Source organism: Eretmochelys imbricata, chromosome 3 (assembly GCF_965152235.1).
Source record: "Eretmochelys imbricata isolate rEreImb1 chromosome 3, rEreImb1.hap1, whole genome shotgun sequence".
NCBI classification, from domain to species: domain Eukaryota; kingdom Metazoa; phylum Chordata; order Testudines; family Cheloniidae; genus Eretmochelys; species Eretmochelys imbricata.
The window spans coordinates 150,739,036-150,752,537 of record NC_135574.1 but is presented as its reverse complement, the minus strand read 5'-3'; the positions used below and the strand labels follow the sequence as shown (position 1 = coordinate 150,752,537).

Here is a 13,502-nt window from a genome sequence, read left to right as displayed (position 1 = left end):
TGGGGCAATAAGTATGACCTAGGCCTTGTCATCTCTGATCTTGCATAGAACCCTGTGTATCAGAGGAATCGATGGAAAGGTATACATGAAGGAGTTGTTCCACGGGATGAGAAACAGGTCTCCTAGGGATGCAGTCCCGAGTCCCGCTCTGGAGCAAAATAGGTGGCATTTGCGATTCTGGGTTGTGGCAAAGAGGTCTATCGATGGGGTGCCCCAGTGGGAGAAGAGCTGTCATAGTATCGTGGGATGTAATTCCCATTTGTGTTCCTCAGAGAAGTATCTGCTGAGTGTGTTGGCAGTTGTTTTGTGACATCAGGGTATGTATGAAGTGGTAATTTCTATGTGGTGTTGAATGCACCAATTCCATAACCGGATGGCCTCCATGCACAGGGAGTTCGATCGTGCTCCCCAGTCTGTTGATGTAAAACATACATACTATATTGTCCGTAAGGACCCAGATAGATTTGTTCTTTATGGGGGAGAGAAAGTGAAGGCAGGTGTGTCTGACTGCTCTGAGCTCAAGGAGATTTATGTGCAGATGTGTCTGACAGGGACCAGAGGCCCTGTGCCGTGTGTCCCCCCAGGTGCACTCCCCATCCGATCAGGGAAGCATCCGTGGTGAGCATGAGTGCTGGGGAGTGCTGCTGGAAGGGAATGCCCATGCAGAGGTTCTCTGGTCTTGTCCACCATCGTAGGGAAGCTAGTACATTCGTTGGAGGAGTTAGCATCATGCAGAAGCTGTGTCTGCTGGGTTTGAAGTTGGAGTTGAGCCAACCCTGAAGACATCTCATGTGCAGCCTGGTGTACTTGACCACGAAGGTGGTGGCTGCCATGTGGCCAAGAAGCTGTAGGCAAATTCTTGCCTGTATCCTGGGACGAACGGACAGTGTGAGTATGAGATGTGTAATAGCAAGGAATCTGTTGTGTGGGAGTGAGGCTCTGGTTCGAATTGAGTCCAGGTGAGCTCCGATGAAATCGATCTGCTCTGTGGGTGTCAGGGTGGATTTTTTAAAGTTTATTTGCAGACCTAAGCTGTGGAAGAGGGAGATGGCGAAAGAGGTAGCTCGTAATGTCTCATCGTATGAGCTGCCTTTGATGAGGCTATCGTCTAGGTAGGGGAAAAGCATGGTTCCGTGTCTGTGGAGGTGGGCCACAACTACAGCTAGGGTCTTGGAGAATACTCTCGGTGCTGTGGAGAGTCCGAAAGGGAGTACCCTGTTTTGAAAATGGTTGTGTCCGAGTGTGAATCGCAGGAAGTGTCTGTGTGCTGGATGAATGGATATGTGAAAATAGGCGTCCTGTAGGTTGAGGGCTGTGAACCAATCCCCTTGTTCCAGCGTGGGTATTATTGTGCCCAGTTGTGACCATCTTGAATTTCTGTACATGTATGAATATGTTCAGTCTCCATCCCCCACTCTTCTTTTGGGTCAGAAAGTAGTGGGAGTAGAACACTTTTCCTCGATGTTGTGTCAGCACAGGTTCCACTGCACCTAGCTATAGAAAATGAACCACTTCTGCGCGAAGTAGGTGCTCATGAGAGGGGTCCCTGAAGAGGGACAGGGAAGGGGGAAGGGTAGGAGGGTAGGATATAAAAGGGATGGAATAACTGGACTGAACTATTTCCAGGACCCAATGGTCCTGTGTGGTCTGCTGCCAGGCATGGCGGAAAACCTGGAGGCAGTGGCCAAATGGGCAAATAGGTGGTGGAGTCAAGGGGTGGTTGCGCAGACCCTCAACCAACACTTCATAATTGTTGTTTGTTTCCCGATGGGTGGGAGGTAGCTGGTTGGACCTGGTTTTGTCTGCACCAAGGAGGTCTAGCGCAATTCCTGGCTATATCGTATGGTCTGGGCTGGGGCTGGTGATGTTGTGTGCGTGAACTCTGATAAGGTTGATACCATTGTCTCCTGGGAAGTGATAGGTAGATGCCCAGGGTGCGCAGGGTTGCTCTAGAGTCTTTCATAGTGTGAAGGAATTCATCCATTTTTTTGGAAAAAAAGCTTATATTTATCAAAGGGGAGGTCCTCCACTTTGCTCAGCAGGTCTTTGGGGACACTGGATGCAGACAGCCAGGAAGATCTGTGCATAACCACCTCAGTTGCAGAAGTGTGGGCTGCTGTGTCCGCCATGTCCAGAGATGTTTGTAGGGCCATACTGGAGACCAACTGGCCCTCGACAAGGGTGGACTTAAAGTCTGCTCTCCTGTCCTCTGGGATATGGGAGATAAAATCAAAAAGCTTATTGTAATTGTCGAAGTTGTAGCTTGCAAGTAGGGCGGAATAGTTTGCAATTCTGAATTGCGAAGTGGAAGAGGTATAGACCTTGCAGCCCAAGAGGTCAAGGCGTTTGAGGTCCTTGTCTTGCGGCATGGGCCGGTAGTGCAGCTGTTTCGTCCTGTGTGTCGCTGCATCCACTACAAGAGAATTCGGTTGTGGATGGGAAAATAAGAAGTCTACATCCTTAGCAGGAACATAATATTTACTTTCAGCCTTTTGCAAGTTGGTGGGATAGAGGCTGGGGTCTGCCAGAGGGTGTCAGCTGGTTCTAGGAATGCTTCATTTATGGGGAGTGCGATCTTTGAGGGCGCAGAGGGTTGGAGGATTTTGAGGAGTCTGTGCTATGTCTCCTGGACCTCATCTAAAGGGATGTCCTGGTTGAGTGCCTCCCTCTTGAAAAGTTCCTGGAATTGCTTAAAGTTGTCCACTTTCTGTGGCATGAGGTATGAGGGCTCCATCTGGAGCTAATGGAGAGTTAGGAGTTGGTGAACCAGGGTATGGTTCATAGACCACCTCTTCTGGGGGGGGGGTGCAGGCGCTCTAGAAGTAGACGGAGCTGGAGATAGGGGCGCAGAAAAAGCTTGTGGTCTGGTGGAAGAATCATGGGGACGAGTGGCAGCAGGAGCCAGCCAAGGGTATCACTGAGGACAAAGCATGGGATAAGAGAAGTGAGGTCCTGCCCACAGGGGAGCAAAGTAGGGAAACTGAAGCTGGTGCTTGTGAGCCATGACCTGAGGTGTAAATGGTTCCGGTGGAGGAGGAGATGCAGATGGGGAGAACTCCACCTGCTGCTGCTATCGGGATTGCTGTCAGTGAAGGTAGCCAGGTCAGGTAGGGAGAGCAGCTGGTCAAAGAGTGAGCACGGTGTGTCAAGGAACGGAGAGTCAGGCTCAGGGGCCACTGAGATGTCCTGATTTAAGAATTGCTGCTGCTCCCTGGGCTGTGATCTTGCTGAGCGTGATATGTGCTCAGAAGCCCGTACTGACTTCTGTTTTTGCTTTCGCCAGTGCCGCAGGCTGTTTGTAGGCACCCTGCGGGAGGTCCACTCCAGCTGCTGGAATGGTAGGCAGGCTCAGTGCCGACGTTCTTGTCAGCACTGGGTCTATTTTTAGTGCTGAGGAGACCGGTGCCAAGGAGACCTTCCTGCTATGGGAATTTGGGTCCCTGACACTGCATTCCACGGGAGCTGTGGCTGAGGTGCTGGGACAGTCAGAGGCGCCTGCCTTCAGCACTGTCAGCACTGAGGGTAAGGATCTCGCAGGAGATCCTTTACCCTTTTGAAAGTCTCTGGATGGAGACAGTTTGGCTTCCTGCCTCTTTGCTTGAGAGGGTGAAGCTGCTCTCCCAACTGGTTTAGACCTGGCCGGGGAGCATGAGGGAGAGGGTTTGTTATTGCCCATCTCCACAGGTGGCTGTAGGGATTTCTCCATCAGGAGCATTTTCAGCAACAGGTCCCTGTCACGACAAGCCCTGGTTTTCAGGCTGGTACAATGGACACACTTGGCAGGGACGTGTGTCTCGCCAAGGCACTTCACACAGCGTGAGTGTCTGTCAGACCGTGGTATAGACTCTTGACAGGAGGCACATTTTTTAAATCCTGAAGACCCTGGTATTATTGCACTAGGAATGCCAGGGGAGTGTGTCTAAATGAGAGATAAACTTGGGGAAAAAAGGGTTTTTTTGTTTTTGTTTTTTTTCAAATAGGTAACTGTTCAAAGGAAGGGAAATAACTGTGATGTTTCTAACTAACTATTTCTATGTCTTTGTACTTGTTTCCTTCAGTGACCAGGGAAGAGGTTCAGCACTACCCTGAGTCCTGTCTTCAGCTGAGGACAGTTGAGAAGGAACTGAGGGGGGTGCGGGATGCGTGCGCTCAGGCAGACCCTAACGAGACCGCGAGACAGAAGCTGAGCGCGTGCGTCCCGACCAGGCACTGCTACCGAAGATCTCCGATCAGTGGCACAAGGACACACCGTCACCTGGAGTGGAGCACCCACAGGGACAGCACTCGAAGAAGTGCTGAATTGCACACACAAGAAGAAGAAATCATCCTGGAATCCATCACTGAACAGACACAAGGGGTCAGAGTTCTTGAAAACTGAGAAAGATGGATTCTTCAGCTACAGGGATGAAGTCTCTGGGAACTGAATATAGGTGAGAAACCAGATAAGGCAAAGATCTTTCACTTAGAAAGACAAGGAAAACCAGCACATTATACTTCTGTGTAAGTACCTGACTAAGAGAAAGTCAGACATTGCTAGAAAGAAAAAAGAGACTGGTAAGAAATATACCTAGAACCAAGCTGCAGCTTGTTGAGTAAAGTGTTAGGCACTAGAAAGTGTATTTTACTTTTGTTCGCTTGTGACCATTTTGTCTTTATCCCTTGTACTCCCTTAAAGCCCCATCTCTTTTTGTTAATAAACTTTTTTTTAACTTTGATCTAAAACAACGCAGTGCTGTATTTGAATTGAAGTAATTATTAACTCCACTTAAAGTGATAAACTGCTTTTGTTTCTTTAAAAGGATGAATAGAACTTATTACTCCTCTGAAAGTTCCAGGAAAGGGCTGGACATTTCAGGGCAGACAATTTGGGGGAAATTTGGGACTAGGGGTGTGATGTGGTCAATTGACTAGCAGTAACAAAGGCTGGTGGAGACCAGACTTTGGTTGTGGTGTAACAAGCAGGCTGCTGGAGTCAGCTTTGCTGAACCAGGCTTGCTTAACATACAGACACTTAGGCCTGGGATACACTGGGGGCGGGGAAGGGGTTTCGAACTAAGATACGCAACTTCCGCTACGCTATTCGCGTAGCTGAAGTCAAAGTATCTTAATTCGAGTTACCTGGCCGTCCTCACGGAGGTAAGTCGATCGCGGCGGCTCCCCTGTTGACTCCGCTTACTCCTCCTGCCGAGGTGGAGTACAGTCGTCGATTCGGGGATCAATTTATCGCATCTAGACGAGACGCAATAAATCGATCCTTGATAAATCGATCACTACCTGCCAAGCTGGCAGGTAGTGAAGACGTACCCTCAGTGTATGCTTGTGTGCTGGCTGTGAGCGTCCAGGCAAGGAACTACAGCAGCAGATCATTTTAAGGAACTCAGGGTTATGGGACAAGCAGTGACACAACATCTCATTTGTCTGAATTGCACCCCAAAACATGACACCTTTGAATTTGGATGAGCACAGGATGTGAGTGTCATGGGGGTCTGCAGTCTGGAGGTGTAGCCAAATGAGGTTGCTGGCTTCTGAGCTGGAAGTTGTGGCCCTGACTGAGAATCTCATTGCATCCACTGAGGCATTTACTACAAAGGCTGTTGCTAGGGATATTTTCTTCAGGGTAGGCTAGAAGTCAGGATGGCCCTTGTCTTTCATTGATTTAAGGTCATCCAGCTTGAATTCTGTGGTTCTCGCAAAGCAGCTAATGGCCAGGGATGCTCTAATGGTGGCTGAGGAAGCCTCAGAGTGGCTCTCACTTTTTTGGCAGTTATTTCTTTGGGAAAAAATCCCGCTTTGGATGGGATTATCGTATCTTTTGCTAAAGATGTCACTACAATATTGACCTTTGGTTTATTCTGTGATGGCTTGTTTGAGCTCTTACATTTCATAGTATCTAAGTGTTTATCCCACTAGGTGTTTCTCATTCCTCACTGATTATGCCAACAAAGGCGGGGTGCAGCAAGATGGCTATATCATGCAGAGATTTGGAAGGCAGGTATTTACCCTTAGTCCTGTCATCATGTGCCTAAATGGCAGATACAACCTTCTGTACATATTCTCAAATTTATCAGGGAGAAAAAAAACCTTGCAGCTTTTTTCTATGGCCTGCTCAGAGCTAGAATCTTAGAGTACTCCTTCCTCAGTAGAGGAGATGGCTCCAGAGTCAGAGGATAAATACCATCTAGATTTGTCCCCCCCACACTTTTTAAATTCTTTTTGGGGATTTTTGGACTTTTTCACCTACTTTGCAGGAGTTGTCACTTGGCTGTGACTGCATAGGATCTCTCTTTATTTAGTGTCTTGATCTTTCTGGATATATCTCCAACTGTGTCCTCCCCTCAGGGTCCCACTTCCCTGTCTGGGGATGGGAATCTCATTACTTGAGTCCCCAGATTTGTACTGGGAAGCAGGGGAGCTCTGTAGGAACCCTGCTTTTTCCCCCAGGGAGCTGTGTACTCACTTTGGTGGGAGGGTGGACATGGTGCCCCCTAAGGTTATTTTTCTTCCAGCTCACCTCTGCCCTGGGACATACCCCCTGAGCTGGCCAGATGGTGTCCTCCTCATCCTTGGATTGTCTCTGTGATATGCTCTGTATTTCCTGATTAGGTTTTTCTGCACTGAAGTTGTGGCTCCTTGTGGGAAGGCAACAAATCCGACTCTAAGACCCTGCTCTGGCATTGTGCAAGTTGGCCGGCTGTGATCAGGCAGAGTATAATTCACCCTCTGAAGAGCCCATAATTCCTGCCTCACACATGGAACATTGTTTTGATTTAGCCTGGTGTTTCCAGGAGAGCTATGCCATGCCAGGGTGGGAGACGGGGGGAGGCAAGGAGTCCAGTACGGAGGTCCTGAAGTAATGCATCTGAGTGGCTGATACCACCAGACTGCTATTTATATGATCCAGGAGAGGAGGAGGAGAAACGGAAATTTAATGGCTGCACACAACTACTTCAAAAAAATATATTAAAGTCAAAGCTGGCATAGAAATAGTTGGGAGCAAAGCAAACTATCACTCATGGGCAACATGTGAGCTGCCATTGTCGGAGGCTATCCCCCGGTCCCGCTGCTTCTGCCAGAGGCCCCGCCACCCCTCTGCCTCCTTCCTCGCCCCTTCAGCTCCCCTCCCTGCTCCCCACGGCTACTGGCCCTGCCGCCCCAGTCCCGGGCTGCCCTGCCCAAGCACCCCCAGCCCCACAAGCACAGGGCGGGAAGCCCCAGCGCCTCCAGCCCCCCTCCCACCCCCAAGCACAGTGCTCCATGGCCCCAGCCCCCCGAGCACAGGGCACTGCAGCCCCAGCCCCTCCCAGCCCCCCTGAGAACAGGGCACCGCGGCCCCAGCCCTGGACACTGAGGTCCCAGTGCTGGGTGGCCCGAGCACCTGGCTGGCAGCCCCAGCACCCTGAGCCCCGGGCACCACGGCCCCAGTGCCCCCAGCATCCCCGAGCACAAGGCAGACAGCCCAGGCACCTCCAACCCCCCCCCGAGTGCCAGGTGCCATGGACCCAGCCCCCAAGCCAAGCACAGGGCATCACAGCCCCAGCCCCCACAGGCACAGACCAGGCACAGCTCCAACACCTCCAGTCCCCCCAAGCACTGGAGCACCCAGGCACCTCAGCCCCAGCCTCAGCACCCCTAGTTCCCCTGAGCAAAGGGTGGGCAGCCCCAGCACCCCCATCCCCCACCCTCCCCCTGAGCACTGGGCACCTCAGCCCCAGCCCCCAGAGCACCGGCTGCTGTGGCCCCAGCCCCCAGAGGAGTGGGATCTGCGGCCCCAGTGCAGGGCAGCCTGAGAGCCAGGCAGCACAGCTCCAGCGCCCCCAGCCTCAGAGTGCCGGGCAGTGCAGCCCCAGTGCCTGGGGGCCCCCCAGCACTGGGCAGCCCCAGCCACCCCAAGTCCCGGCTCCCAGCCATCTGCCTTTGTCCCATCCCCAGCCTCAGCATGTTTCCGGGAAGAGGAGCAGCCTGCCTGGGCTGGGGCCAAGGGGGAAGCAGCAAGCAGGAGGGGGCCTCAGGGCAGAGTGTGGGCAGGGCTGTTTGGGGAAGCTTAGCCTCCCCCAGCCTACGATATGCACTGCCCATGATATCACTGAATTGTTGTTGTGGAGGCAGAAGATCTGGATATAAACCAAAGAAGGGGGAGTGATCAGCTGGGGCTGTGTTACAGTGTTGAACTGATCCTGGAAACAGGAGACAGGAGGGGAATAGACCCATATATCTGAGAAGTGCTGGAGATGCTGGGCTGCAGAAAAGGATTTCTTACTTATCTCTGTATAAACCAATTATGGTATAACTAGATTGAAATGGAGCCCTTCTGTGGCTCTGTTGTGAGTATATACTCCTTGTGCTCAACTGTTCAGTTAATGAAAATGGGTCAATGACCCTTCTCACCTCTGAGACACAGATCCCTATTCCCTGACAGATTGAGAACCCACAGGCTCAGAATCAGAAAGGCACAATTTAATCCTAGAGCCCTCAGAAAGAACTATGGACTACTTCCAAATTCCACAAGGAAGAGGCATATCCCATTCATTATGAACTGAGGAGAATGCGATGTGCAAAAATAGATTATTCACATACAGAATTCAAGAGCATCTATTACGATCTATAGCTTGTCTGAAGGCTTTGAGAGATAAGATGCTCTACCTGAATAAGCTTAAGATTCCAAGGTGGATGATTAATCAATCCTGTCTCTTCAACCTGGTTGGATACTGCAGCCTGTAGTTCAGCATATGTACTACTGTCCAACTGTAGCCCAGGGAAGAGGTCATTGATGAGACTAAGAAATAAGGGCTCATCTTCATCTACCTGAAAAATGAAAAAATGAAAAAAATTTAAAGCACAACTAGGCATAGTAAAGTTTTCTTTTCTCATAAGTCAAAATGAATCATTATGTTACAATAATGAGCATTAAACAATTTAGTAGCTGATTTCAAAATAACATGCTGATTATGCCCCTAAATTCAGGCTACCAAAAAAGAAGGAACATCATTTAAGCAGATGCACACCAACTTTTGAGTATGCCTAATTATGTATATTTTAGATGTGTACCCATGTACACAAGTATGCATCATTGAGCAGGCTGACTATAAAGAGCAATCTAGTTAAGTGAGCACTCAAGTTAATCTGTTCATTTATACCACGTTCATCACCCCGTGCACACTTAATTTAGTAAGGAAAACAACATACTGCCCATGCACAGCACAGTAGTGTTTTGTTTATGATCTCAAGCATTTTAAGCATTGTTTTCAAATTTGATAAGCACATTCTGCTCATTGAGCTACTTGCCAGTCTGAATTTTAAAAATGAAGTTTAGGAGTGTTTGAGATTTTTTAAAAAACCATATAAAAAACTGTCAACTGTGAAAAAAGGCAGGACATTCACCCATACACTACTGAAATCTTAAACTGACAGATTCTCACCAGTTTAGAGAGGTTCATATCCCTTAGTCCTCTCATAACAGTACTCAATTCACTGTCATCTGGTCTGGCCCTCTTTTGAGCTCCAAGAGTCCTTAATACGGAAAGGATATTCCTCAGCCCAAAGTCATAATGAACCTAAAAAGGGGGAAAAAATAGCTTACATACCAACAATTGGAAGTCTCCAGATTTATTTCCTCAATAGATCTATACTCAGTTTTGCGCTAAGCCATGCAGGCCTGGGCCTATTAAAAAAATTAGTCAAACTAGTGTTATCTGACTCAATCAATGCACAATGACTATAGCATGAGTCTACTCTCACCGAAATTAGTGTAAATGAAGAATGATTTCATTTAAATAATTAAAAAAAGAGAATTAGGCCTTCTCAGCAAAGTTCTCTTCTGGTGTAAATTGGTGCCGCTTCAATGATTTCACCAGTGTTCATAACCTCTAAGGCGAGGCTATGGTACTTACACTGTAGCCCTGCCTAGTGGGCAGGACAGAACCATGCCATTCAGGAGGAGCACCAGTGAGATTATACTTCAGATTGCTCCCTCTGATGCACTTATCTCTCCCCAAAGTCTAGTATAGGGGAGTATTGTACTCAAAGAGTAGTTATCAGTGGTTTGCTGTCAAATTGGAAGGGTATGCCTAGTGGGGTCCTGTAGGGTCATTCCTGGGTCTGGTTCTATTAAATGAGGTTACTCAACCTGTGAAGTAACTGAGGTTCTTCGAGATGTGTCCGCCTCTGGGTGCTCCAGTTGTAGGTGCGGCAGTACCCCCTGCATCTGGGATTGGAGATCTTCATCAGCCATGCACATCGGACAACACATGAACACCTCCCCTCTCTTGCGCAGTGCATGTGACGTATATATAGCAGTGTATGTCCAATAGCCTCCAGTTCCTTCTCTGCCACAGAGAGTATGCTTTTTTTGGCTATGAAGCAGATGGAAAGAGAGCGGGTAGTGGAGCACCTATAGGGGGACACATCTCAAAGAACCTCAGTTACTGCACAGAGTGAGTAACCTTCTCTTCTTCTTTGAGTAATGCCCCTATGAGTGCTCCACTTGTAGGTGACTAGAAAGCAGTGCCCCTAATTGGAAGACTGGGGCTTTGGAGTGACATTTACTGTCAATGATAGGACAGCATGTCCTAGATTAAACTTGATAAGTTTATGGAGGAGATGGTATGATGGGATAACATGTTTTTGGCAATTAATTGATCTTCAACTATTCATGGTAAATAGGCACAATGGCCTGTGATGGGATGTTGGATAGGGTGGGATACGAGTTACTACAGAGAATTCTTTCCTGGCAATATAAGTAGGGGCATTGCCAGCAGATCGATAGTTCTCCTCTATTTGACACTGGTGAGGCCTCATCTGGAGTACTGTGTCCAGTTTTGGGCCCCACACTACAAGAAGGATGTGGATAAATTGGAAAGCGTCCAGCGAGGGGAACAAAAATGATTAGGGGACTGGAACACATGACTTATGAGGAGAGGCTGAGGGAACTGGGATTGTTTAGTCTACAGAAGAGAAGAATGAGGGGGGATTTGATAGCTGCTTTCAACTACCTGAAAGGGGGTTCCAAAGAGGATGGCTCTAGACTGTTCTCAGTGGTAGCAGATGACAGAACAAGGAGTAATGGTCTCAAGTTGCAATGCGGGAGATTTAGGTTGGATATTAGGAAAATCTTTTTCATTAGGAGGGTGGTGAAACACTGGAATGTGTTACCTAGGGAGGTGGTAGAATCTCCTTCCTTAGAAGTTTTTAAGGTCAGGCTTGACAAAGCCCTGGCTGGGATGATTTAATTGGGGATTGGTCCTGCTTTGAGCAGGGGGTTGGACTAGATGACCTCCTGAGGTCCCTTCCAACCCTGATATTCTATGTTTCTATGATTGGAAAAAGTCAAATATAGTGCCCATCTTTAAAAAAGGGAAGAAGGAGAACCCAGGGAACTACAGTGCCCAAGGCTAATGTAGTGCCCATCTTTAAAAAAGGGAAGAAGGATGATCCTGAGAACTACAGGCCAGTCAGCCTCACCTCAGTCCCTGGAAAAATCATGGAGCAGGTCCTCAAGGAAACCATTTTGAAGGAACTGGAGGAGAGGAAAGTGATCAGGAACAGTCAGCATGGATTCACCAAGGGCAAGTCATGCCTGACTAATCTAATTGCCTTCTATGATGAGATAACTGGTTCTGTGGATGAAGGGAAAGCAGTGGACGTGTTGTTCCTTGACTTTAGCAAAGCTTTTGACACCATCTCCCACAGTATTCTTGCCAGCAAGTTAAAGAAGTATGGGCTGGATGAATGGACTATAAGGTGCATAGAAAGCTGGCTAGATTGTCGGGCTCAACGGGTAGTGATTAATGGCTCCATATCTAGTTGGCAGCCGGTATCAAGTGGAGTGCCCCAAGGGTTGGTCCTGGGGCCGGTTTTGTTCAATATCTTCCTAAATGATCTGGAGGATGGTGTGGATTGCACCCTCAGCAAGTTTGCAGATGACACTAAACTGGGAGGAGAGGTAGATATGCTGGAGGGTAGGGATAGGATACATAGGGACCTAGACAAATTGGAGGATTGGGCCAAAAGAACTCTGATGAGGTTCAACAAGAACAAGTGCAGAGTCCTGCACTTAGGACGGAAGAATCCAATGCACCGCTACAGACTAGGGACCGAATAGCTCGGCAGCAGTTCTGCAGAAAAGGACCTAGGGGTTACAGTGGACGAGAAGCTGGATATGAGTCAACAGTGTGCCCTTGTTGCCAAGAAGGCCAATCGCATTTTTGGATGTATAAGTAGGGGCATTGCCAGCAGATCGAGGGCATTGCCAGCAGTAGGAAAAGTAGGGGCAGGTATCTGGCTGGTGAATCTTGCCCTCATGCTCAGGGTTCAGCTGATTGCCATATTTGGGGTCAGGAAGGAATTTTCCTCCAGGGCAGATTGGAAGAGGCCCCGGGGGTTTTTCGCCTTCCTCTAGCATGGGGCACGGGTCACTTGTTGGAAGATTCTCTGCACTTTTAAGTTTTTAAACCATGATTTGAGGACTTCAATAGCTCAGACATAGGTGAGAGGTTTATTACAGGAGTGGGTGGGTAAGATTCTGTGCCCTGCGTTGTGCGGGAGGTTGGACTAGATGATCTTAATGGTCCCTTCTGACCTTAATATCTAAGAGTCTATGAGGAGTGTCCATGGTGGCATCATGTGTACTAGCTTAGTGACGGGCAAAAAATGTCTGTTGATGTCCATGTGGTCACTTTGCAAATTTTAGCAATAGAGACATTATTGAGAAATGCTATCAAGGTGGATAATGAATGTGTGGAATGTGCTCTGACTGTGGTAGGAGGTTGTCTATTGTGGAGTTCTTAAGATAAATATATACACTGCCAAATCCACTTTGAAAGGTGTTGTTTAGGTATGGCTGTGTTTCTAGATCTTTTGGTGGTGGTGTGACAGATTTCTGTTACCAATCTGCCTGAGGCGTCAGGTGATCAGGCTGAAGCCGCAGGATTGTTTGGGAGGAGATGATGGAACACACCAAGTGTCTAAGTTATGAAGCTTTATTAAGAAAATAATAAAATAACAGCAGAGAGCGATGGGTGCTCCCCACATAACTCAGAGTAAGGAAGAAAGCGTTAGTGCCCCTAGCCCTAACCCACTTTCATACTCACACCCACAGTAGCCGAGGCTGGCCAGGCCTGGATGTAACAGAAGAAGAAGAGGGGGAGGGGTGCACGGGAGTTCTGTTGTGTGTGCACAGGTCATCCAGGGTCCGCTGCCAAACTCCAATTTGCTTTAGCTCAAGGGAGGGTTTTAAACCTTAGGGTTCTTTGCGGGCATCTTGGTCTGGGACTTCTGCCCCCCCGTGCTCTTTGTACTGGTCTGAGCTGGCCTTTCATGGCTTCTTTGGTTTTCCCCAAACATTCTGGCTTCAGGGATGCTACATCAGTTGTTTTCCCCCTCGTTGGCCTTCACTGTCTCACTCGGTTTTGCAGCTGCTGCAGGTTTATGCAGTTCAATCTTCTTTTTTTGCGGCTGGTCTGAGTTGGAATCCAGGTCTGTCCCGTCTTTCTTGGCAGGCCACCGAG

At 48.6% G+C, this 13,502-nt stretch overlaps 1 protein-coding gene across 1 annotated transcript in view; it reads right to left on the bottom strand.

The window, feature by feature from the left end:
• Nucleotides 1-13,502, bottom strand: part of DNAH8 (dynein axonemal heavy chain 8) — a 591,778-nt gene that overhangs the window by 204,423 nt on the left and 373,853 nt on the right. The window contains exons 47-48 of the mRNA XM_077812184.1: nucleotides 9,417-9,551; nucleotides 8,641-8,802 (exon numbers count right to left, since the gene is read on the bottom strand). Coding sequence (XP_077668310.1) covers nucleotides 8,641-8,802; nucleotides 9,417-9,551 — 297 coding nt within the window. The remainder of the gene's footprint in view (nucleotides 1-8,640; nucleotides 8,803-9,416; nucleotides 9,552-13,502) is intronic.